The 27,408-nt window shown below is 39.0% G+C and overlaps 1 protein-coding gene and 1 pseudogene across 1 annotated transcript in view; one reads left to right on the forward strand and one right to left on the reverse strand.

Annotated features, from left to right (window-relative positions):
* Positions 1 to 27,408, reverse strand: part of LOC100605972 (contactin-associated protein-like 3) — a 268,405-nt gene that overhangs the window by 74,352 nt on the left and 166,645 nt on the right. Inside the window, 3 exon segments of the mRNA XM_004087052.3 lie at positions 547 to 653; positions 6,127 to 6,298; positions 22,245 to 22,388. Coding sequence (XP_004087100.2) covers positions 547 to 653; positions 6,127 to 6,298; positions 22,245 to 22,388 — 423 coding nt within the window.
* Positions 10,348 to 11,775, forward strand: LOC100606300 (annotated as a pseudogene).

A 27,408-nucleotide genomic window follows, 5' to 3' on the forward strand; every position in this document is an offset into this window, starting at 1 on the left:
CACAGTCATTGTAAGAGACCTTAAAGGTTCTCTAGTTTCTAGCTGATATCCCATTACCTCTTCAAAAATTTTACCATGTTACAATCCCATGATTGCATCATCCCAGTGATTGTTAAAAAATCTTTAAATACCTTAAATGTAACATTGACAGCCTGGCAAGGGGTTGTTTTTCCACCTTTCTTTGACTGAGAAGATTCTCAGAATTAAAAGTATGGTCCAACTGAAGTAATGGAACAAGCTGTTACATCACACATTTTTAATTTAATTTAGTTTCTACCTTTTACTATATCTGATTCTCCTAGACTTATTTCCCCATTGCTTGCCAGCTTCTTTTTCTCAATCCTATGCATACCATGTATTTCTGTGCACTGTCTCAACACCCTTGTATTAAATAAGATGGATTAAAAATAAACTAGAAATTGAGTGCTGAAATACCTCTTCTGATGTGTTTGCATGATTGCAAATATGCAGATACATATAAACAACTAATCAAAATGAAATGGCAAAGAGATGCTGACAGAAATGAGAGGGAGGCGTGAGGCTTACAGGAATGGCAGGTCTCGCCCGTATAGCCTGTGCCCAGACAGTCACAGGAGAAGGTGTCCCACGACTGGGAACACTCGCCCCCATGCTCACAGTAGCTGGGCAAGCACCTAAAAGAAAACAGATACAACTGCTGTTTCCCTTTTTCAATCATCAAAAAATAAGTGTCTTACCAAAAACAGGTTAATGTGAAAGAGCAGCATACGCAAGATAACCCCACAGGACGTGATTACTGGGTCTGCCATCAAGGCGCTCTAATCATATTGACAAACTTTAGATAAATATATCCATTAGCATACAGCTGATTATTAGGTTTCTGTGACAGCTGAATTTTCAACACATTTCTTTTTTTCTTTGTCCCAAGTGACACAATATCTTGACATGTGGCCAGCAAAACCAATTACATACATAAAACTATGAACTATGGCATGCTCCATTACTGTATTGTGGTCATTTTTAAAAGAAAGAAGGGGAAACAGGGAGGAAGATACAGAGGAGAGGAGAAAGAAACAGGAACAGGAACAGCTTCAGTCACATAGTGACAGAGGTTCAGAAATTTTGAAGAACATTTAATTTAGGTCATCTTGTCACCTTTTAGATTTGCAATAAGCAGTCGGTTATTGCTTTTTAAGCAATCTTAACACTGATAATATGTCAATATGACCCGAAGCAATCTACAAATTCAATACAATTCTTATTAAAATGCCAATGCCTTTTTTTGCAGAAAACAAAATCCATCCTAAAATTCATAGGGAATCTCAAGGGACCCTGAACTAGCCAAAATAATCTTGAAAAAGAACAGTTGGAGGTCTCACACTTTCAGAGTTCTTTGGAATCTGCTGCCGCCCACTATAATATTGGGGGCCAGGCATGCCTGCCTCTCAGGATTGTTAGGGGAACAGGGAGCAGAGTACACTATGGAAACTGACCAGCACCTGACACAGAGTGGAGGCTTCACCAAGAGGTAGTGTGACCTTCTGGAAGCCTGGCCTGAATACCATGACCCACCTCTGCATCGAGCAGGGTTGGATCTCAGCCTCTGCCTGCTGTCTCCCACTGCTGAGCACACAGCTAAGGACTTGGTAAAGAGTGAAGACTCTAAAGGACACTGACCTTCTGGGCCGTGAAGGACACCATAGTCCATGCTGGAGCGGCCGAGGGGGTGAGTGCCCAAGTGCCCCTCCCCATGGGACCCAGAGAAGTAGCAGAAGAGGGGCTGGGAGGTTGTGACAGGCCTCCCGGCTGTGGTGGGAGGACGACCAGCAGAGAACTGGGGTATGAAGTTGACAGAAAGCCCCGGGGGCCTGTTTTTGGCCTCTGGAGAGATCCTTTGAGGGGAACCTGAGGGGCTGGGAAGAATCCGAAGCATTCCCTGCCCTCCCCATGCCCCCAGTCCCCCATCCTGGCTCTCCAGCAGTGCACCACCAGCTCAGGGCGAAGACTTCCATTAATTACATGGTGTCAATGAGCATTTAGTCTGCATTCAGAGAAGAGTTAGGGGCCATGAGAATCACAACTTTTCAAGTATTTCAAAGGCCAAGGCATGGAAAAGCCTGCGTGAACTGATCAGAAGAGCGGGAGTTGGAGTGACAGGCAAGGTTGGCTGTGGTGAGGGCCCACCCCCATACCATTTTTAAAAGAGCAGCTGTTCCTCTTCCCCTACATCCTTCTCCCCTCCTGCCCTTCCTTCTTAATATAATGGAGCATCTTAAGATCATACCTGACTTGAAGATTCCACAAATTTTAAAAAACATTAAAAACCACTGCTGTTTGATATCAACAGGGAGAGAATAATTTTAGTTCAAAATATTTGGAAATAAGAACTATTTAAGTGATCTAGAGACTATCAACAAGTATACACTATTTTTCTTCAACTAAAGACAACATCAATTGTGAAAAATTTACATATAGTACAAATAATAGAGGAAGTAGCTAGCATGCAGAAGACCAACACAGGGGAAGATGGCAGAGGGCGGGCAGGAGTAGGGTCAGCAGCCTGGTCAGCACAGCCAGGTGAGGAGGTGACGGAGGCCTCCCTGCTCAGGGAGCCCCAGTTGGAACGCAGCACAGGACCCCATTGGAAGCTCTGCCATGTGGTATACAGGGCAAACCTTAAGAGTATAGGAGTCTGATGTAAGAGGTGATTAAGAAGTTAAAAACCTATCCTGGCCGGGCGCGGTGGCTCACGCCTGTAATCCCAGCACTTTGGGAGGCCGAGGCGGGTGGATCACGAGGTCAAGAGATCAAGACCATCCTGGCTAAAACGGTGAAACCCCGTCTCTACTAAAAATACAAAAAATTAGCCAGGTGTGCTGGCGGGCGCCTATAGTCCCAGCTACTTGGGAGGCCGAGGCACGAGAATGGCGTGAACCCGGGAGGCGGAGCTTGCAGTGAGCTGAGATTGTGCCACTGCACTCCAGCCTGAGTGACAGAGTGAGGCTCCATCTCACAAAAACAAACAAGCAAACAAACACCTAACCAAACATAAACATCCATTATTTGTGACTCTGTCATCCAAAGTGCCCATTGCTATTTTTTGCGTAGCTTAAAATTTTGACTAAAAAAGATAACTTCATACCTCATATCTGTCCCTAAGTAGGATTTTTAGGTCTGGTATTTGAGTAACATATGTTTCTACTTTGTGAATTAGTGATATGGTTTGGCTGTGTCCCCACCCAAATTTCATCTTGAATTGTAGTTCTCATAATTCCCACCGTGTCATGGGAGGGAACCTGTGGGAGGTAACTGAATCACGCAGGCACGTCTTTCTCATGCTGTTCTCATGATAGTGAATAAGTCTCATGAGATCTGATGGTTTTATAAAGGGGAGTTTCCCTGCAGTTTCTCTTGTGTGCTGCCATGTAAGATGTGTTTTGTTTCTTCTTTACCTTCTGCTATCATTGTGAGGCCTCCCCAGCCATGTGGAACTGTGAATCCATTAAGCCTTTTTTCTTTATAAATTACCCAGTCTTGGGTATATCTTTATTAGCAGCATGAGAACAGACTAATACAATCAGATTTTTGTTTGTTTGTTTGTTAACAACAACAAAGAAAGGCTGATAGATGCTTACAGGCCTGTTTTCAGGATATTTAAAATTGAATTTTCAGTATTTTCAGGTTTTCAAAACTGAATGTAAAGGGAACAGCAAAGGTCTTTAATTTTAACTCTGTAGAATGTCATTTTGTGTCCCCAAAGTTTTCTAATTTTATTGCTTTACAAAATTCAGGTTTTCAAAATAACCTCAGAGGAGCTAGTCTTCTATGTTACTGACTTTGGGAATGAAATAGTGAATAGCCTTTATTTGTAGCCCTATTTCAAAATAATTTAAAAGTGCTTTCTTAAAACCCTTATCTGCAATGATTACTGTACACATCATGGCTGAAGTTTAAGTGTGGCTCACACATACATGCTTACTTGAGCATGTTTACAAGTAACTTTGGGGTACAATTTGGAGGCCTTTTTAAAATGTGGGATCTTAGAGACCAAGTTAGGCACCATTGTAACTCTTGGGACTTTAAGGTTAAAACAAAACAGCCTGTAACAGTAAAAACAATAGTTTTCTACTTTGGGAGCTACGTGCACAAAGCAGGCAAGGTGGATCATCTCTGAAAAGAGGCAGCCTCACGATACAGATCTCATAACAGATACACTGCAAATGGATCATATTTTGTGAGTAATTAAGAAGATATCAAAATAATGTCATACAAGTGGAGAAAATCACACTTGCATCACAGCTGAGCTGACAGCTCTTTTCACTCACAATGTGGGCCCATGGGACATTTCCCCTTAACCCAGAGAGAGCTGAGGTCCCTGGCTAGTTAGCTGAGCAACTTGGGATTATATTAAGTGAGCAAATGGCCAGAAACCTTCCCAACTACCCTCCCCAGGACTACAGAGTGGGGTTCTGGAGCTGGTGTTGAGATGTAAATGCAGTCCCAGCTGTGTGCCAAGAATTTGAATCTCAAGGTCGAGTGAGAGGTACTTGACAAATTCTTACACTTCATATGCTCCTCATTTTTTAATTAATTCATTTTTCCTACAAATCAACAGAATGTTCACAGGGGGAAATTATTCTGTGCTGAATAAATAAAGTCCATATGAATGAACTTTTCATTTAGTAGTAATTATGTTTTTTTAATATGTCACTAACTATGAGTTATAAATTAAAACCTGTTTAGCCAGAGAGGATAATTTTACAGTTAATGTTTAAAACAGAATTGACTAACTGAATTTACTCCATGAAGAAGGCAGGTTTTGAAAGTTCTACCAGATGTAGATACAACTTTTTTTTTTTTTGAGAGGAGTCTGGCTCTGTTGCCCAGGCTGTTGTGCAGTGGCACGATCTCAGTTCACTGCAAGCTCCGCCTCCCAGGTTCACGCCATTCTCCTGCCTCAGCCTCCTGAGTAGCTGGAACTACAGGCGCCCGCCACCACGCCTGGCTAATTTTTTTGCATTTTTAGTAGAAACGGGGTTTCACCATGTTAGCCAGGATGGTCTCGATCTCCTGACCTTGTGATCCGCCCGCCTCGGCCTCCCAAAGTGCTGGGATTACAGGCATAAGCCATCGCTCCTGGCCAGATACCATTTTTTAATTTTTAAATCTGTAGCACTTATTTATTCACTGAAAGTAAATACCAAATGTACTAGGGCAAATTGTATGTAGAAATATTATTTTTTCAGGTGTGACCCTATGATTCTTCTCAGCCAAAATCTTTGTAAAATTATGGCACAACTAGCATAACTGTGGTTGTAATACTTATTTTAATTAAATGTTTTTCTTGTCTAACCTCCATATTTCATCGAGTATGTCCTTCTGCACACATCTTCATCCATCTTTATGTTTCAAACTTTTCTAGGAGAAATTACTTTTTATTTTCTCTGCAGAATATGTGGGGTTGGGTGGCTGATGAATAGTAGTAACCTGGCAAATTCCTCTGCCTGGAGAAATATCACCCAACTGATGGGTGTGTGGTTGCAAAAGCGAGCTTGGTAACTATTAGCTGAGCAACTTGGGATCATATTAAGGTAAAATTCATAAGGTGTATGTCTTCTAATAAAACACTATCATTTAAAAAATGCTATTTATTCCATTAGAGATGCAGTTTTTGTTTTTGTTTTTTTGAGACAAGAGTCATGCTCTGTCGCCCAGGCTGGAGTGCAGTGGCGCGATCTCTGCTCGCTGCATGCTCTGCCTCCCAGGTTCACACCATTCTCCTGCCTCAGCCTCCCCAGTAGCTGGGATTACAGGTGCCCGTCACCACGCCTGGCTTTTTTTTTTTTTTTTTTTTTGTATTTTTAGTAGATACGGGGTTTCACCATGTTAGCCAGGATGAAGTCAATCTCCTGATCTCGTGATCCGCCTGCCTCGGCCTCCCAAAGTGCTGGGGTTACAGGCGTGAGCCACCGTGCCCAGCCGAGATGCGGTTTTCTAATCCTCATAGTAATTATGACTATTTCATTCCCTCTGGAAAGATAACAACAACAACAACAAACAGAACGGAATGCCTTTTTCCAGCTGTCTACATTTGCTTTCTTCAACTTTGAAAACAGGCAAGCTAAAGTGACCTAGGATGACCCTTACCTGTCTGTGATGCCACAGGAGTCTATCTGGAGGTCCCTGAAACTCCCCAGCGCCCCCTGCTGTACTAAGATGGGATCCATCGCTTTGTCACCAATGGTGATGAGCCTCAGGCAGCCCTGAAACCCTCCCAAGGGGCTTTTACATCCAGAGCCAGAGCTGTTGTCCAGGCAGCCTGAATATGGAGACAAAAATAGGACAAAAGCAATAACTGTGACAAAACTATTCCACAGTATTTACTATATGAAGACTGCTGCTCCCCCTTGTTTATGGACATCGGTATGATGCGATGAGCTTCACCATTCATTAGAGAGGTGAGAAGGGGCAAGGTTAGAACTGATCAAATTTAAATACCTGGAATTCAGAGTAAGAAATTATGGGGGAAAATTCAGATCTAAAATTCCTATAACAGGAATTATTTCCCAACCAAGTGAAAAGAGGTTTGGCTTCTTTTGTGAAATCTCATCTAAGAAACAATCATGCATTTTAGCATCATGTAGTATAAGTGAAGTTAAATATTAAAAGTTTCACCACAACCATCAGCTAATTTCACCTAAATTACAAATGGCAATGCTTATGACATCATTTCCCTTTACTATTTGTTTTGTGAAACAAAAAGTATATTTTTGTATTAGGTGCTTTAGTCAAATATATAACTAAAGATTAAATTCTAATGTTAACAACAACACGAAAAGTAACAGGACCTAACACACTGTTAGGGTACATAAGGATAAAAATTTGCAGTCCAGAATGTTCTATGAATAGAAAGAATTAAAATAGACATTTGATTATTTCCAGTATTAGAAGTTAAATATTAAAAGTTTCACCACAACCATCAGCTAATTTCACCTAAATTACAAATGGCAATGCTTATGACATCATTTCCCTTTACCATGTGAAACAAGAACAATACTTATAAGAAGTAGTGGTGAGTGCCTGACTTTGATGTAAGCAGTATTACTCCACACCAGTCCAAGTACATAGGAAAGTAGCGTCTTGAACTTACTCCCATACTCTGAGTTACAATATATAACCTAATAATGGAACTCTAATTCAAAGTTTGAAAAGTAAGGAAAAGGATGAAAGTACACACTCTAGTTAAAGAAAGAGAACACAATAATTGTAAAATGTCTTTTTATTTAAAGACAACTGTTTGTAGAAAGAGTCATATTAATTCAGAATAAAATTATAAGGCATTTGTCTAAGTCAGGAATCTGCAAAGGTTTTCTGTAAAACGCAGATAGTAAACATTTTTGGTTTTGCGGGTCACACCTGGTCTCTGTTGCATGTCCTTCTTGTTATAACCCTTTAAAAATACAAAGCAGGGCTGGGCGCGGTGGCTCACGCCTGTAATCCCAGCACTTTGGGAGGCCGAGGTGGGCGGATCACGAGGTCAGGAGATCCAGACCATCTTGGCTAATATGGTGAAACCCCGTCCCTACTAAAAATACAAAAAAAAATTTTTTTTTTTTTGGGCGTGGTGGCAGGTGCCTGTAGTCCCAGCTACTCGGGAAGCTGAGGCAGGAGAATGGTGTGAACCCAGGAGGCAGAGCTTGCAGTGAGCCGGTGCCACTGCACTCCAGCCTGGGCAACAGAGCGAGACTTCATCTCAAATAAAAAAAAAAACAAAAATAAAAATACAAAGCAATTATTCATTTGGGCTTATATAATATGCCATGGACTGTGATTCGTCTACCTCTGATCTAAATGAATACTTAATTTTAACATACAAATATGAAACAGGCACCTCATTTCATAATGGTGTAATGCCAATGACAAGAGACATTGAATTAATAATTAATTTAATTGTATATTATGAAATTATAGCTTTTGAAAATTATCCTTTGCCTTATTTTAAACAAGAAGCTTGCTTATATTGATTCTGTAAGCATTGTTTCTTTCAAACTTGTGAGATATAATTTCTTATTTTCTTTTCCCAATCATTCAAATATTAGGTATTAAACCTAATTTTGGCATGACACTTTGAGTCTATGCAAATATCCTTTTCTCCAAAGATTATAGTAAATGAACATCAATATTTATCACTAGAGGATTGAGTTTTCTTTACAGTGTTCTTTCTTTATTAAAATGAAAAAAATGAAGTATAGAATTTGTACTTATGTGTTTTTCATTGACTGATCTCTCTTTGACCTTATATTGTTAATCACTAGCACAATTTCAAAAAATAGTCAATCAAGATTCCTCTTACTGGAATCAGTGAAGCACATCTCAATGCCTGTACTCTTATTTCCTCCCTAAAAGTTCCATAAAAATTAAATGTTATGTTTAGATTTCTATTTTAATAACTGAAGTTTTATCTCTTTAACAGTTTAATATTTTCTGCTTTAGATTCCTAAAGTAAAAGCTTCCCTCATATTTAAGGCTTCTTTTTAGCTTATTGAAACTTTATACATAACCTCACAGAGACTTGGAAGTTTAACATTTAACACCATATTTTTTTTAAAGTTTGAGGACTAAAATCTTTTATATTTTTATATTTACAAAAGAAATATAAGTTTAAATGGTACACCAGAACCTTCTGAAGAATAGGAGAGTGAACTTTGTATAATTCTACTGCATCTCACTAATCATTAAGAAATAAACACACTAAGTTAAGAATTAAGAGGATTATTAATTCAATAAATATTTTCGAGTAATGAATTATAGGAATATCAACAGTTCTGCCAATCTTTCTTTCACCAAGTGGTGTTTCCTGACATATAACTTAGGTTATTCCTTTTTTTTTTTTTTTTTTTGAGACCTGAGTCTCTCGCTGTCGCCCAGGCTGGAGTGCAGTGGGCATGATCTCTGCTCACTGCAAGCTCCGCCACCCAGGTTCACACCATTCTCCTGCCTCAGCCTCCCGAGTGGCTGGACTACAGGCACGCGCCACCACGCCCGGCTTTTTTTTGTATTTTCTTTTTCAGTAGAGACGGAGTTTCACCGTGTTAGCCAGGATGGTCTTTAATCTCCTGACCTCGTGATCCACCTGCCTTGGCCTCCCAAAGTGCTGGGATTACAGGCGTGAGCCACAGCGCCCAGCCAGGTTATTCTTAAAGAAAATGAATTCAATAACTCTGTTAGAAAAAAAAAAACTAAAATAAATCCAGGTGTCCCCCCAAAAGTTATGATACTTTCAGGACAAATTCTAATCATAAAGCACCGCATGTTTTTAGATATGAAATCAAACAAATAAAGATATTAAGACCCATGAAAATTTTAGCCCAGTTACTTTCCTTTGTGTAAGCATATGAGGTTGGCAAGAAAATTGTCACTGTGTGTTACTGCAGTGACAGACTTCAATGCAGTGTTGCCACAAGTTCTCGGTCTAGCAACTTCCTACAAGAAGGATGTGAGGGCTGGCGATACAACAGTCAATTTTGTATTCTCAATATCATGGAAGGAGATATGGCATTGAATAGCAGAAAGATTCCATAAAGGTAAGTTTAAAAGAATTTGACCTTCAGTCAATCTCTATCTCAGGCATGAATGCAAAAAATGCAGGCCATATGCACAACCTGCAACCATACAGAGTGCTGCTTGAAAAACACTTCAAAAAGATGAAATCTCAGACTAGAAAAAAAAGAATGGACAAATGACAGTACAGAAGATAAGTCTGCATCTGCGAATTAGACTTTCTTTCTTTCTTTTTCTTTCTTTCTTTTTTTCTTTTTTCCCTCCTTCATTCCCTCCTTTTCTTTCTTTTCTTTCTCTCTCTTTCTTTCTTTCTTGACAGAGTCTCACTCTGTTGCCAGGCTGGAGTGCAGTGGCACAATCTCTGTTCACTGCAACCTCTGCCTCCCAGGTTCAAGCAATTCTCCTGCCTCACCCTACCCAGTAGCTGGGACTACAGGCTCCCACCACCATGCCCAGCTAATCTTTGTATTTTTAGTAGAGACGGGGTTTCACCATGTTGGCCAGGCTGGTCTTGAACTACTAACCTCAGATGATCCACCTGCCTCAGCCTCCCAAGTGATGGGATTACAGGCATGAGCCACCACGTCTGGCCTAAACTTTCTATTAAAATAAATCTAGTGAGATCCAGAAATCCACATCCACCAGTGATTTGTTCCAGGTCTCTCTCAAGGTTTCTTTTGTGCAAATAACATTTTCCATTTATCTGGCATCAGGAAATTGATGGGTTTTTCTTATTATTATTTTTTCGTATTAACCTGGCTACCCATGGGTAGAGTCAGCAGGGCAACATTAAATTGAAAAAAAAAGATGTCCCCATACGATGGCCTGGGAGTGGAGACCAGTGACTCAAAAGCAGAAGGCTGGTCCCAAAACGTCAAACTTCTGCAGTCTCAGCTTCAGGTGAGGAAGGCAGCTGTCACTCAGGGAAAGAGCCAAAGTTAGAAACAGTGCAGCTCTTGCCCCAGTCATTGACCTAAGGCCAGGCGGCTCCTCAGATGACCTGCAAATTGGTGACACACCACGGCATGCAGCAGCTGGGCTGAAGGATCCTGTTCCCAGTGGGTTTCTGCAGGGGACGTTCTGATTCCCTTAGCTGACGAATATGATCCTATGTTTCCTTACGATTATGAGAAAGTAGTGAAGCCCCAAAGAGAGGAACGACAGACACAGCAGGAGCTAGAAATACGAAAGGAAATAGAAGAAAGGGAAAAGAGACCTAAAGACAGGCAAAAAGCTAGGGGAGTTCTGATCAAGGCGACCAGATCCAGATTCTGATGAAGGGGAAGATTAGGAACGAGAGAGGAGGAAAAGTAGTTGGGTGGAGCTGCCATTGTCCCTCCCACTTCTCTGGCAGAGAAAGAGTCACCCCGAGATTTTCCTTATGAAGAGGATTCAAGACCTCAGTCACGGTCTTCCAAAGCTGCCATTCCTCCCCCAGTGAAGGAGGAACAGGACAGACGGAGATCTCCAAACCGGCCTAGCAGCTCCTTCCTCACTAACGTGGTGGGAACGGTGGCGCACAAGATCATGCAGAAGCGCTGCTTCCGGGAAGGCCAGGGCCTCGGGGAGCACCAGCAGGGGCTGCGCGCCGCCTTTCCGGTGGGGAAGACCAGCAAACCAGGCGGCAAGATCATCGTGGGCGACGCCACAGAGAGAGATGCATTGAAGAATCAGGTACAAATCCAGACTGAAATACTTGAGCCCTACTAACGTGGTCCTACTAAGAACATGGTGGAAGAAGACTTGGAAGTTGGAACCGGGGAAGAATGTGTGATGACATATTTTTCAGTTCATATGGTTTCCTATGAGACATAGCATCATTAAGGATCAAATAAGTGAAACTGAAAAGAGTATAGTTAATCTAGTTTTAATAACGAGTTCGTTCTGTTATGCTTCTTTTTCTTTTCCATTGTCAATTTATATTGGCTCAGAGAAAACAGGCTTGATGGATAAAGTCCACGGTATTTTCCAACTTTGACATGAAAAATACGGCAAAGTTGGAAAATGTGTGATATGTGAAATTCCTGGTGCCCCTGATGATGAAGCAGTACAGACATTTTTAGAATTTGAGAGTTGAGTCAGCAATTAAAGCTGTTGTTCACTTGAATAGAATATATTTTGGTGGACACGTGCGAGAGGATGTTTTTACAATTTGAACAAATTCAGGGTCTTGGATTTGGTGGAACAAATTTGATTTTAAGAACTAGAGCATGAGTCATCTCTGGTGACCCTTAAATGACCAGCAGGCTAAGAAAAGAAGGAAAAAGGTCACAGCCTCCATGACTGTTGGATACTGAGACTCTTGGAAGGACCTCCAAGGTATATGCTGATTGATCCCTTTTCATTTTGTGGCTTTTAAATATTGTATAAAAATCCAAATCCTTTTAAATAAATAAAATGTGCAGCTGACTAGTTTCAAACATTGGTGGATATTATACTGTAGGAATGAAGTTAGTGTCTGCAGCTGTACATATGCAGGCCATTCTAAATATATAAGCTAGTCAGGAAGAAAATACTGTGGATTTTATCCATCAAGCCTTTTTTCTCCAGGCCAGTATAAAACAAATGGAAAGGAAAAAGGAACATAATGAAATGAACTCATTATTAAAACTGGATTACACGATTAATTTTAATCTTTTTAGTTTCACTTATTTGACTCAGTGACGCTATGTGTCATAGGAAACTATATGAACAGAAATATCACAAGAAGTAAATTTGCTGAGAAAACAGAAAAGGGCTTATTAGTCTCTTTCAGTGCACTGCACAGCATTCAAGAAGAATTTGTGTCATGTGGTCTTTAAATTACTAAAATGAGTAATGAATACTAGTGGAACCAAAGTCTGTTTCTATGTGAAGAAATGATCTATTTTGGGTTTACATGCATCAGTAAAATTTAACAACCAGCTTATGCTGTTAAACATGGTGGTTAGAGCTGGTGTTTCCCAAAGTTTACTATACAGATGGGTAAATAAAGTTACAAAAGCACACACAAGGAATGCAGAATTCACTGGAAAAACTAGGTGTGTTAAAAATATTTTAAAAACTAAATTTTAGGCTGGGCATGGTGGCTCATGCCTGTAATCCTGGCACTTTGGGAGGCTTAGGTGGGTGGATCACCTCAGACCAGCCTGAACAACACGGCAAAACTCTGTCTCTACAAAATACGAAGAAAAACAATAACAACAAAAATTAGCCGGGTGTGGTGGTGCAGGCCTGTAGTCCCAGCTACTCCAGAGGCTGAGGTGGAAGAAGTGCTTGAGCTTGGAGAGGCAGAGGCTGCAGTGAGCTGTGATTGCTCCACTGCACTCCAGCCTGGACAACAGAGTGACTCCCTGTCTAAAAAAAAAAGCAAAACTATAAAACAAACACCACCCCCCTAAATGTTATAAAGCAAATCTAAAAACGAAAATGAAAATTGCCTAACAACAGCAAAATGGGACAGTAGAACTGATAAAATATGGTATATTCATGTAACAATATAAACATTCCTTTGAAAAATTAGCAATTTTTTTAACTGTACATATATGATCTATTTCACAGTAAACATGAATAAAATTATGATATGAGTAAAAATAAAAGCATTTCTAACATTAGCATATATATATTTATGGAAATGGGCTCTTGAATAATGGGACATTATAAAATCTCACCTGTAGAATTTAAACCCTAAAGGTGATACTATATTTATACTTTGACAAAGCATATTCTGTAATCAACGTTATTTAGTATCATTTAAAAAACTAAATGGTACTTTCATTCTTATCCCTTTTAGTGCTTCCTAAATATTTTACTTTTGAAATGATGGGTCTTGGATATATTGGCTTATTTGTTTTTTGTTATAAAATCTGTCATCTATAGCAAATGTTTTAATCAATTTGGGGCACATATGCACACCTCGGAATACGAGGAAAGAAAAAAATCAGAAACTGCAGATTGACATTGTCTGTTTTCACAATTGCTCTGTGGAAAGTTTGCTCTGAAGGACTGTCAGAGTTTAGAAAATGAGATTTATAATTTCCATGCTGACAGCCAATTTTAGGGATGAATTTTACTTTTTTTTTGAGACGGAGTCTCACTCTGTCACCCAGGCTGGAGTGCAGTGGCGCAATCTCGGCTCACTGTAAGCTCCACCTCCCAGGTTCATGCCATTCTCCTGCCTCAGCCTCCTGAGAAGCTGGGACTACAGGCGCCCACCACCATGCCCGGCTAAATTTTTTTTTTTTTTTGTATTTTTAGTAGAGACAGTAGAGACAGGGTTTCACTGTGTTAGCCAGGATGGTCTCGATTTCCTGACCTTGTGATCCACCCACCTTGGCCTCCCAAAGTGCTGGGATTACAGGCTTAAGCCACAGTGCTGGGCCGAATTTTACTTTCATATTGTGCTGTCTCCAACATAATTTTAAAAGGATTCTGGAAAAAAAAATAGTAAAATGCAAAACTATACTAATACTCTCAGGAAGCACCTCAAGCATTGATTAGCAAACGTATCTTATTATTTACACAGTTAAATGGCATTTCTAATGACCAAGAACTTTCTGCGTAAACATCCCTGGGCAGAAGATTTATTGCACCCTTCTGTGACCTGCCCACTCTGGCCGCCCTCTCTTACGCTGCAGTGTCTCTTGGCTGTACTCAGTCATGGACTAAGCTGGCAAGTACTCTGTTTATTATTGTCTAGGAAAGGCTGATGTGCTCCCTGACTTAGTAAAATGTTTCACTGCAACATTACTGCGCAATAAAAATAAGTTGAAATAACCGACTGAGTAAAACTATTAGTCACTTTGGGCAAAACATGGCCTTTCTTCACGCGGCAGTGGGAAATCAGTAAGATGCTCCAGAGGAGCCAAGGCTCTGGGACACCTGGATGGTGCAATAAAACCAGCACATAAAGCAGGGAAAAAGGTAACGGCACTCATTTAGCATTGTTACAATTCCGCTGGGCACAGTGATGAAGGGAAGCTCCATAAAGGGTGGTCTATTTAAAATCGGTTCCCGGGTGTGATCTTTTATTTAGGCCTATCTGGAAGACATGCATTTCAGTCCTTAATTTGCAGTCTTTTCTCAACAACCCCATGAAACAAAAGGGATCCAGCATGCTGATACTGTTTCACGGTGATACAACCCCATGAAACAAAAGGGATCCAGCATGATGATCCAGCATGGTGATACATAATGATACCGTTTTATTTACCTGGAATTTAAGCAGATTTTAAATGACTTCACTCCCCTCTGCCATCAACATGGTAACTATGTGTGGTGTGATGGATGTGTTAATTAACTTGACTGTGGTAGTCAGAACACAGTATATACCTATATCAAATCGTCACATAGTATACCTTGAATATACAGAATTTTTATTTGTCAAATAAATATTTTAATTTTTTTTTAAAAAAAGGGATTTATGGCAGTGTAGCAGAAATGGGTGCTAAGGCCTGGGTCAGGCTCAGCCCCAGGTGGGAGGTGGGGTCAGGGAGGAGCTCAGTAAGCAGCTCTGGCATTGCAGGTGTAACACTCTAGGCCTCTGTCTTCCCAGGCGTTGTTCCTGCATGCTGTCCTAGCGTCTTCCCTCTGTGTGTGTCTGCATCTACATTTCCCTTTTTCATAAGGACACTGGTCATATTGGATTGGCGCTCACCTTAATGACCTCATTTTAACTTGATTACCTCTGCAAAGATCCTATCTCCAAACAAGGTCACATTCTGGGGTTCATATGAATTTGAGGGAAAACAATTCAATTCATAATATCATCTCTGAAATAACGACAACTTTACTTATGCATATACAATTTGGGTTGTGGTTGCTGCATATCTATTTCAAACAGGTTATGGGCTCTTCTCATACTTTTAGGTCAAAGGGGACTCTAGAATCCATACTGTATGTATGTATGCATATATGATCATGGATCATCCTTCCCATTTCTATCACTGTGTCCCTATATGGTTCATCATGTATGTTACTTCACTCGAAGGCCATACACAATCCAAACAAAACAAAACACAGAAACTGTTGGCTATTTTGACTTTCTGTTGAAACTATTCTCTTTGCTTATATATATATTTTTTTAAAAAATATTTTTTATATATATTTAAAAATATATATATAAAATATATATATACATATATATAAAAATATATATAATATATAAATATATATAAATATATAAAAATATAAAAATATATAAATATATATTAAAAATATATATATATATATTTCTTCAAGTGATTCTCCTGCCTCAGCCTCCCAAGTAGCTGGGATTACAGGCCTCCGCCATCATGCCCAGCTAAATTTTTTTTTTTTTTTGTATTTTCATAGATACAGGGTTTCACCATGTTAGCCAGGCTGGTCTTCAACTCCTGATCTCAAGTGATCCACCCGCCTCAGCCTCCCAGAGTGCTGGGATTACAGGTGTGGGCCACCACGCCTGGCCATATATATATATATGTATCTTTTTCAGTATATTCTCAGGGCGTGTTTGAGAAAACCTTTTTTTTTTTTTTTTTTTTTTTTTTTTTTTTGGGCATTGTCCAAGGATTTAGAACTGAATGGTAATGTCTATAAATGGATCTGATGGAGGCTGGAATGTGTATCAGCTTTTCATCATCACTGTAACAAATCACTAAAACATTCTCTTATCTCTCACTTTAGAAGTGTGGGAGGGCTGGACTGATGACTCTGCTTATAGTCTTACAAGGACAAAATCAAGGTGCTCTTGGGCTCCTTATGAAGGATCTAGGGGAGAATGTGTGTCCAAGCACATACAGGTTAGAGCAGAATTCAGCTTCTTGTAGTTGTAGGAGTGAGGTCCCAATTCATCACTGGCTGTCAGCTGGGGCCTCTCAGCAACGTCAGGCTGCCTGCATTGCTCTTCATAGTGCCCAGTTCATTTTCTAAACCAGCAATGGTGCAGAGAGACATTCTCCTGCTTCTAGTTTCTCTGGCTTCCCCTCACCCACAACTCTCTTCTGTGTCTCTTCTGCCTCCAACCAGAGTTAAATCTCTTAGGTGCTCATGTGATTACATTGAGCCCACTGCATGAATCACGATCATCTCCTGAGGTCTGCAACCTTAATTACATCTGCAAAATCCCTTATGTAATTTAATAGATTCACAGTTTCCAGGGATTAGGGCATCTTGAAGAGTCATTCTCATTCTTGCTGCCACAAAATATTCCTCATTCCTTCATGAAATGTTGTTTGCTTTCATATATTTGTCTCTAGAGAAGCATCAGGTATTTTCTCAACATCCCTTCATGTTAAAAACCCTCAACAAATGAGGCATTGGAGGAACATACTTTAACATAGTAAGAACCACCTATGGCAAACCCACAGCCAGCATCATACTGAATGGGCAAAAGATGTGAAGCATTCCCCTTGAAAACTGGGACAAGACAGGGATACCCTCTCTCATTATTCCTACCCAACATAGTACTGGATGTCCTCGCCAGAGCAATCAGGCAAGAGAGAGAAATAAAAGGCATCTAAATAGGAGGAGAGGAGGTCAAACTGTCTCTGTTTGCAGATGATATGATTCTATACCTACAAAACCCCATCGTCTCTGCCCAAAAGCTTCTTGATCTGATAATCTCAGCAAAGTTTCAGGATACAAAATTAATGTACAAAAATTAGTAGCATTCCTATATACCAACAACATGCAAGCTGAAAGCCAAATCAAGACTGCAAGCCTATTTGCAATTACCACAAAAAGAGTAAAATACCTAGGAATACAACTAACCAGGGAGGTGAATGATCTCTACAACAAGAATTACAAAACACTGCTCAAAGAAATCATAGATGACATACAAATGGAAAAACATTCCATGGATAGGAATAATAAATATGGTTTTTAACCATATTGGGCCATACTGCCCAAAGCAATTTATAGATTCAATGCTATTCCTATCAAGTGACCAATGGCATTCTTCAAAGGACCAGTAAAAACTATTTTAAAATTGATACAGAACCAAAAAAGAGTCTGAACAGCCAAGGGAATCCAAAGCAAAAAGAACAAATCTGGAGGCATTTCGTTAGCCAACTTCAACCTCTACTACAAGGCTATAGTAACCAAAATAGCATAGTACTGCTACAAAAACAGACACACAGACCAATGGAACAGAATAGAGAGTGCAGAAATAATGCCACACACTTAAAACCATTTGATCTTCAACAAAGTCGACAAAAACATGCAGTAGGGAAAGGACTCCCTATTCAATAAATGGTGCTGGAATAACTGGCTAACCATAAGCAGTTCCTAGACCCCTTCCTTACACCATATACAAAAATCAACTCAAGATGCATTAAAGAATAAAACGTAAAACCTGTCAGGTGCAGTGGCTCATCCCTATAATCCCAACACTTTGGGAGGGCGAGGTGGAAGGATAGCTTGAGCCTCGGAGTTTGAGACAAGGCTGGGCAACATAGCGAGACCTTGTCTCTACAAACAACAACAATAATAATAATAATAATAATAAATTAGCTGAATGTGGTGGCACATGCCTGTAGTCCAGGCTAATCAGAAGGCTGAGGCAGGGGAACCTCTTAAGCCTTGGAGGTTGAGGCTGTATTGAGTCATTGCACTCCAGCCTGGGCAACATGTGACACACTGTCTCAAAAAAAAAAAAAAAAAAAGTAAAGCCTATAACTACAAAAACCCTGGAAGATAACCTAGGAAATATAGGAAATGCCATTTTGGACACAGGACATGGCAAAAATTTCATGACAAAGACACTGAAAGCAATTGCAACAAAAACAAACGTTGACAAATGGGACTTAATTAAACTAAAGGGCTTCTGCACAGCAAAAGAAACTATCAACAGAGTAAACAGACAACCTACTGGAAGAAAATATTCACAAATTATGCATGTGACAAAGGTCTAGTATCTGGAATCTGTAAGGAACTTAACAAGCAAGAAAAAAAAACTACCCCATTAAAAAATGGGCAAAAGACATGAACAGACACTTTTCAAAAGAAGACATACATGTGGCCAACAAGCAAAACTCCTCGGCATCACTAGTCATGATATGAATGCAAATCAAAATCACAATGATATACCATCTCACACCAGTCAGAATGGCTATTATTTAAAAGGCAAAAAATAACAGGTGCTGGTAAAGCTGTGGAGAAAAGGGAGTGCTTATACACTGCTGGGGGGATTATACATTAGTTCAGCCATTGCAGCAAGCAGTTTGGTGATTTCTCAAAGAACTTAAAGCAGAGCTGCCACTCGACCCAGCAACCCCATTGAGTACACACCCAAAGGAATAATAATCCTTCTACCATAAAGATACACAGATGTGCATGTTCATTCACAATAGCAATGACATAGAATCAACCTAAATACCCATCAACAGTAGCGTAAAGAAAATGTGGTACATATATACCATGGAATACCATGTAGCCATAAAAAAGATGAGATAATGTCCTTTGTAGCAACATGGATGGAGCTGGAGGCCATTATCCAAAGTGAACTAACACAAGAACAGAAAACCAAATACCATGTGTTCTGACTTATGAGTGGGAGCTTAATATTGAGTACACATGGACACAAATAAGGGAACAATAGACACTACAGCCTACTTGAGGGTGGAGGGTGGGAGGAGGGTGAAGATGGAAAAACTACCTACTGGGTACTATGCTCATTACCTGGGTGATGGAATAATCTGTACACCAAGCCCCCATTACATGCAATTTACCTATGTAACAAACCTCCACATGTATACCTCTGAACCTAAAATAAGTTTTTAAAAAAAGAGAAGCATCACGTATTTTCTGAAGGAAATGGGAATTATATATGAATATACATTGTCAAAGACTATAATGTTTGAGATTTTCTATTGCTTATTTCAGTAGTTTCTTTCTGGACCTATTCCATCTGGGCTAGCAGTTATGAAAGCAAAGTAGTGTGGATCAAACTCTGTCATCTGTTTCTGTCATACAGATTACAGCCCTCATCCTAATGGAGGGACAGATTTCAGTCCTATCCTCATAAAAAAAAAAAAAAAAAATCTCTGTTCCGTTTACTGTTTTTTTTCTACTTGGTTTGGAAAAGTTTTGTTAGAGACAATTGTCGATACCACATATGTCTGAGAGCAGGTATAGGAGGTATCTTGGTACTCATACTTGGAAACCCTTAATTTGGCATTATCCTCAGCACATGAAATTTCTCAGATCACTAACAACCTTGGACCAATGATTATTCATTAAGCCAACTTCGCTCTTCTGAAAAGGTTGGTGGGCATGGCTGCGTTTTTCTGAGGACTCCTTATGTTATCATCCACTCAAGATACATCAAGGCATTAACTAATTTTAAAAATCTTGGCCCGGTGTAGTGGCTCACGCCTGTAATCCCAGAACTCTGGGAGGCCGAGGAGGGCGGATCACAAGGTCAGGAGATCGAGACCATCCTGGCTAACATGGTGAAAACCCCATCCCTACTAAAAATACAAAAAATTAGCCAGATGTGTTGGTGGGTGACTGTAGTCCCAGCTACTCGGGAGGCTGAGGCAGGAGAATGGCATGAACCTGGGGGGCAGAGCTTGCAGTGAGCCGAGATTGCACCACTGCACTCTAGCCTGGGGGACACAGCAAGACTCTGCCTCAAAAAATAAAAATAAAAAAATAAATCTTAAGCTCTTCAGGTTTACGTTGTGTCTGCTTAGAGGAAAAAAGCATCCAACTACAGATATAAATGTATCCATTAATAAAAGGTGAATGGAGGCACAAAAGTTTATTGAGCTAACAGTGATTCATGAATCACTGCTGAAGCAGCTTCAAATGGGAACTGGTTCAGGGACCCTTTCAAGGGAACAAAAAGGGACAGCTTCTGTAAGGTAAATATAGTAGCAAATTTTTCACTGGTTGTAGTTATACAATTGCCTTATTTGGTTGATCCTGCTGGAAAGTCTCTAGTTATATAAGTTAATTGGCTTCTGATTGGTTAGCCTTAAGTTTGACTTTTTTTTATTTTTAAAGCCATTTACAAGAAATAGCTCAAGTTAAGTTTTGCTTATATTGGTAAATCAAGCAAAGTTAAGGCCACTTACAAGGCTTTGTCTGGTCAGAGATTCCTCAGGCCATTTTAATTTTCTTTAACAATTTAAATACACACTGTGCCAGAGGACAGCTCAGTGAAGTCTCTGAATGTCTGTGGCTGTATATTTGGAAAAATACATATTCTTTGTGAAACACCACAAATACTGATGAGGTAAACTGCAATGTATAGGACTGCATGTATATAACAAGTCTTCTATTACTAGATCTGTATTTCTGTTTACATACAATTTTTATTACTAAGAAAGTTTGAATATATTTACCTTTCCAGTAAGAATTACAAGCAATTAAATTACCTCGGTAACACCTCAGTGTTTAGGTACTGTGAAAAGTGGCTCTCTGTATCTGTGTCCAGCATGGAATTTCGTACCTAGTTGAAAACTTTCTTACTTGATAATGAGTTTTCTTATCATATATGTGGTGATATGGGATAATAACAGAATGCTGTAATTTACAGGCATCCATGCCCCCATGTGACAAGTTTTCTCACAGGATTGTTTCTCTTCACTGTGGTTTCCAGATATAAAAGCTTAATCTTTGGGCTCACAGGAGCATTCTAGAATACATAGCAGGGTTTTGCTGGTATTCCTAGTGGTTCTTTTAATTAAAAAAATCCAAACCTCCTTTATAATCAAAAGATCCACTTGTTTCCATTTCTTTATGTATGAGTTCTCATAGTCAGTTTGGGCTGCTATTAACAGAATCCCATGAACAGAGTGGCTTACACAACAAACAGAAAAGTTATTTCTGTCAGTTCTGGATGCTGGGAAGTCTAAGTGTGAGGCAAAGCAGATGCAGTGTCTGCTTCATAGACTACAGTCTTCTCCTTATAACTTCACATGGCAGGAAAGGCAAGGGAGTTCTCTTGGGCCTCTTTTATATGGGCACTAATTCCATTCATGAGGGCTCCACCCTCCTGACTTAATTACCCTCCAAAGCCTCCTGACACCATGACTTTGGGGGTCAGGATTTCAACATATGAATCTGGGGGGTAAGCAAACATTCAGTATTTTGCACCAGTGTAACACCAATTATAATAGATTCATTTAATATGCTTATCTCCTATTAATTAATATTTATTATTGTCAATGTTTTGAAAGTACTTAATAATCAGTATATTTCCTATTACTCCTTCTCTATGTAAAAAATATTTATCCACCTATCTATCTATAAACTGAGCTGTGTACTAATAATGATACAACAGTATAGATTTAGATGTAGACTTAAATATATCAGGAATATTTCATGTAAGCCAATGACTTCAGACAGTATGATTTGTTTTCTTTTTACAAGATAACTATTAGAAGTATAAATGGATTTATCTGTTGTAGAGATGTGATTATGATATTGATGTTTGAAAGTTTCCACTTATTTGCTACATGTAGCTCAAATATATTTTTCTTTTAATGTTAAATGAAAATATGAAGTTATTTAAACAGCAAGTAAACTTTCTGCAGATACTCATTTTTGTGTTGGGAAGAAAAATTGATTAAATGTTTCATGTTTTTTTACAAACTCAAAAGGTATTAATTTCATGGCTAGAGATAAATGATTTCTTAGTATCAACTTGGTTTAAATTTGACTAGAGACTCAAAATGCAAAGCAATAAAGATAAAAAGTGGTTCCACTGCCAATGTCATTCAGTTGCCTTCTCTTACCTCCAAAATAATAGGTGTCACCTGAATCAATGAGCACAGCCACCAGGGGCTGAACAGCTGTGTCATCGTCCACCACCACATTCATATGGTTCCACTTAGCAGATAAGGACACAGAGTGCCACTGCCCATCGTTTAATCCAGCACCTGGAGGAAATACAATCAGTCAGAGACAACTCTAAATTATGAGCTCTGTAAACACTTGAAAACAATTTGATTCAGATCACTGAATAAGTCAGAGAAGAGTGGTGTTTACATGTTCATGTATCACTGAAAAAAAAATTAACCACCTATCTTTAATTTAAAAATTTCACTTATTACGAAAATAAAACATGAATAAAAATATTACTCTTTCTGAAGAATCACTATAACAAATTCTCGTAATTTGCTTAAAGTAACTAGAATTTAATTATTAAGTATATACATTAGGAACCTTTACAATGGGATAAAAACAACACAGTTTGGTTCAATCTTCAAATGCAAAACTTACTTGCTTCACTGAATCTAACAAAAATATTTTGCAAGAATCAAGAAAGTGAGTTGATAAAAAATATGTCAAGAATGATTGTGAAAAGTTTTTTTTAGAAAAAGTTGACAGATAATAATTGCACATACTTATGGGGTGTAACAGGATTTGAAATGGGGGGAAGATCACTGGATGTCTGTCTTACTGCACCCATTAATTAAGGTAAACCCTGCTTTCACTGTCTGAGCTATTTTACAGCCCTGTAAATTGTAGAAAACTGATAGTAATGCAAAATGACTTGTACTCATAGAAATACAAATGACTTGTGCCTGGCGAGGTGCAGTTGGTTACTGAACCATTTCATATCTGTCTGTAATTCATTTTGGCATTTCTTATCTGCCTGTATTTGTAGTACTTTGAATTATCCTCCAAACTGATTGTAACATCTTACTCGTTTCTTCACTGATTAGTTAAAATCTTTAACATATATTCGTGTGTTTCTGAATTAACACATTATAGATATAATTATACTGTCTTTTAAAAGTTATTATTCGCTGGGCATGGTGGCTCGTGCCTGTAATCCCAGCAGTTTGGGAGGCTGAGGCGGGCAGATCACCTGAGGTGGGGAGTTCGAGACCAGCCTGGCTAACATAGTGAAACCCCATTTCTACTAAAAAACAAAAAATTAGCTGGGCATGGTGGCACTAGCCTATAGTCCCAGTCACTTCGGAGGCTGAGGCACGAGAATCACTTGAACCTGGGAGGTGGAGGTTGCAGTGTGCTGAGATCACACCACTGTACTCCAGCCTGGGTGACAGAGTGAGACGCTGTCTCAAAAAGATAAAATAAAATAAAAGCTATTATTTAATATTTGATAAAAAATGTTTAGGAAAGAACTGGAGTTGTACCTTATATATGTACAATATTTTTATATATTTACACTCACATCCACATTATTTTATAATTCTTAGTAGTAATTATGAAACTAATCTTGTCAAATAATTTGGTAATATAATTAATTGTCTTTGATGGTAAATTTAAACGTTAAGGTATTTAAAATCACTAGAGGTATTCTGTGTATTACCTGGTAATATGTCAAAGATACATGCCAATAAATGGGCTAAAAATAAGATTAGCTTCATGAGGCCTATTAAATTAACATTGCACTGAAGTTTAAAATTAGGCCAAGATCGAAACTATTTCAGAAGTTACATATATCATAATAAACTTTAGACTAATAGAAATTTTCCTATAAAGTTAACATTTTATTTGATAGTCTTAGGAAACCCGTAAATTATTAACATGACTCTATGCTTGATTTATTTTTCTTCCTAACATGCATTTATGTGAAGTTAGTATATTATTAGCATTTCAAATGTAGTACTTCTTAAAAATTAAACATTAACATTAATATTTTAGCTTTCCCTTTTAACCTTCAGTGATGTATGAAATAGAAACTGAAGTAATAATAAAGTGTAAGGAAATAAATTATTCTTTAAAATCAACCAAGATTCTGGATGTCTTCAATGGAAAACTAGGCATTGTCTAAACACAATCTCGAGGATTATATGATTCTGCATGTCTCTGTGCCTTTTACCTTCTTTGAATTTTTTTTGTTTTTGAGATGGAGTCTTGCTCTGTCACCCAGGCTGGAGTGCAGTGGCACCATCTCGGTTCACTGCAAGCTCCGCCTCCTGGGTTCAAGCCATTCTCCTGCCTCAGCCTCCTGAGTAGCTGGGACTACAGGCACCCGCCACCACACCTGGCTAATTTTTTGTATTTTTAGTAGAGATGGGGTTTCACCGTGTTAGCCAGGATGGTCTCAATCTCCTGACCTCGTGATCTGCATGCCTTGGCCTCCCAAACTGCTGGGATTACAGGCATGAGCCACCACACCTGGCCCCTTCTTTGAATTCTTTTACCACTCTGTGAATTGTAGAAAATTGAAAGCAGGCAAATGATTATTGTCCATAGACATGCAAATAAATTTTGTCTGGTAGAAATACAATTGAACTTCTTCCTGGTTCCTCTACCCCATCCCATGGAATAAGCCAGTTTTACATTATACACAAAATCATTGCAGCTGTAACATCTTACTGATTCCCTCATAAACTAATGAGTTAAACAAAATCTTTGACATGTTCTTTTTATAACTGCCTAAAGTGCCCGCTTTAAGAATATCTTTTGACAAATAAAAGCAGATCTTTGTATAATTGTTTTCATGTCTATCATCCACATTTGTTTTCTTTTTGTTTTCTATTAGGTTGTATTTGGCCTTTGGCCATAGTTTATGCACAAGAAAATCAGATAGAGTAGAATCTATAAATATTTCAATGAGAAGTTATTAAATTAATTGCCCACAACATAGATGTTATTTTAAACACATTTGAGTATGAAGATGATCTCTTAACAACTACAACATTTTAACTGCAGAGGCAAAATATCACACAAAGCCATGAGCTAAAGCAAAATCCTGATGAGACTTAAGAACTTTAATTATATTTAATTCTAGTTATTGTGCAACCCAGAACTGGACGAAGTGCTTGTTCAGCACTTCATTGAATCCAGAATATATGCAACTCATCAGCAGTAAAACTGAACCAACTAATGCAGGAAAAAAATTGAGGGCAGTCTTTGAAATGGGCAAAGGAGATTACTGGATATCTTTTCAATGGAAAGATTAGCTGATATTACAGGATTGTAAACCATCATCTCGGACTAGGTTACTTTACAGCTGTGTAGTGACAGAAGTTAACTTGCAGAACATTGATAATAATGCAAATAATGCTTGTCCATAGAGATGCAAAGTGTGTACAGGGAAGGGATTTGCCTTTCCCTTTGGATATTGACAAGTTTACCTAGTCGGCATCTCTTTTCTGTCTATAAATGTGTGGTACTTCTTTAAACAGGCCTTACTGGTGTAAGGGTAAACACAAACCAAAACAACAAAAGCTTTCTTAGTGCTAAAAGGGATACACATTTTCATTCACTTTTTTCCTTAGAGCATTTCTTTCAGAAAACTTATAATTGTACATCTTTAAAATCTTAAAACAAACAAACAAACAAAATCTTATTTAGCCTCTTTCTTGTTTCCAGGAGTGTTTTTCTTGAGGACCTTGGAGACATTTCTTTGAAATGTAAACATCAAGAAAGGTAGCGCTCCTATCTCCTTGTCTCCGTGGGAGTTTAACGTAGGTGACTGGCTCCAAGTTGTAACTACCCACTTGTCAAAGAGACATGAAGGAGTTTAGTTTTCCTTTGCATAAAGGAGTGTGCCTCCCCAATTACCAGGTGAATGTAAGATGGGCTGTGTAGCAAACGGCGCTGTCAAGTCCTCTTACTTGAAGACAAGTTGTCCTTTATCTTTAGAACATGTATGTAATGGGTTGTATCTGCCTGGCTATATAAATGGATGAAATTTCTTTATCTTTGCAATCACATTAGCGATTGCCTGAAATGTGCATCACAGTCTGGCTTAATACTTATTCCATAAGACTATTTCATTTCTACCTTGTGAAACTGATTCATTATGTTGGTAGGCAATTTTATCTTTACTTATTTCCCTAACACTGGTTCTCTCATTAATGAGTTAAAGAAAATCTCTGACATATGTTCATTTTGTATCTGTGTGTGGGTCATGATTTTAAACTTTCTTGGAAAAAATCTTATTCGTGAGGAAATGGAAACTAGGTTTGCATTTATAAAAGATAAAAAATATACATCCCCTCTGAGTATCTGTTTTATCTCCCCTAAAACACCTGTGTGAGGTAGCCACAGATTCTAACACCCAGGACTTGCCTGATTGTTCCAGAAATACTGAGATAAGGCCCCGCCCTCCGAATTTCTTCACAGGTCTTGAAATCGTGCTTTCATACCACAACATTTAATAGCAGTGTAGTCACATGTGCCTCTTACAGCCAAAAGGAATCTTTTTTGAGTATGATAATCCCCTGGTCTCAAGCGGAAGTCAGCCTCTTCGTCTGTGCCTTTTTCTTTTTCAGATTACACCTTTTTTTTTTTTTTTTTTTTTAAGCCCCCATTTAGTTCTGATGCCTAATGTCGATTTAGGACACAGTACTCCTCCCATCTGCAAATCCAATCATCAAAATCCAGCAGCTCTGTAGTTAACAAACTTGCCCACATCTGAATGCATGTGAGATTAGTTTCCATCTATTGTAACTCAGTCTGGCTTCATGGGATTTGAGCCCCTAACCTAGCAGGGATGTCAAAGCATTTGCCTAACAAAAACAGGCCCTGATGGGGAGTGGGGATGAGAGGGCCTGTGTGTGGGGTGGGCATTGTGCTAATAAAATCAGACTTCCTTCCTATTGTTCTTCCTGCAAAGGACATCTGAGGTTTACCATTTCACAAGTGAAAACAGCTGAGGCTTAGGAGTCTTCACGATTTGCATTTCAGAAGGGCAGTAAGTGGAGGAGCTGAGATTCTTCCAGGGTGCCCGGCTATCCCAGAAAATGAATCAGCCATCAACAAAAGAATAAGAACTCTTGGTATTTGTGGGGCATCTTTCCCTGAAAAGTGATAGTTATCAATTGCCTACTGTGTATAGAACATTTGTGCACAGACCCTGAGAGGCGGGGCGGAGAAGGGAAAGGAGGAGGAGGACAGGAGAGGAACATGCCTCTGGGTATTGTCTGTTCCATGAGGTCCTGACCCTAGTTCTTTGGGATGGAGGCTGGTATA

This window comes from Nomascus leucogenys, chromosome 22a (assembly GCF_006542625.1).
Source record: "Nomascus leucogenys isolate Asia chromosome 22a, Asia_NLE_v1, whole genome shotgun sequence".
Lineage (NCBI taxonomy): Eukaryota > Metazoa > Chordata > Mammalia > Primates > Hylobatidae > Nomascus > Nomascus leucogenys.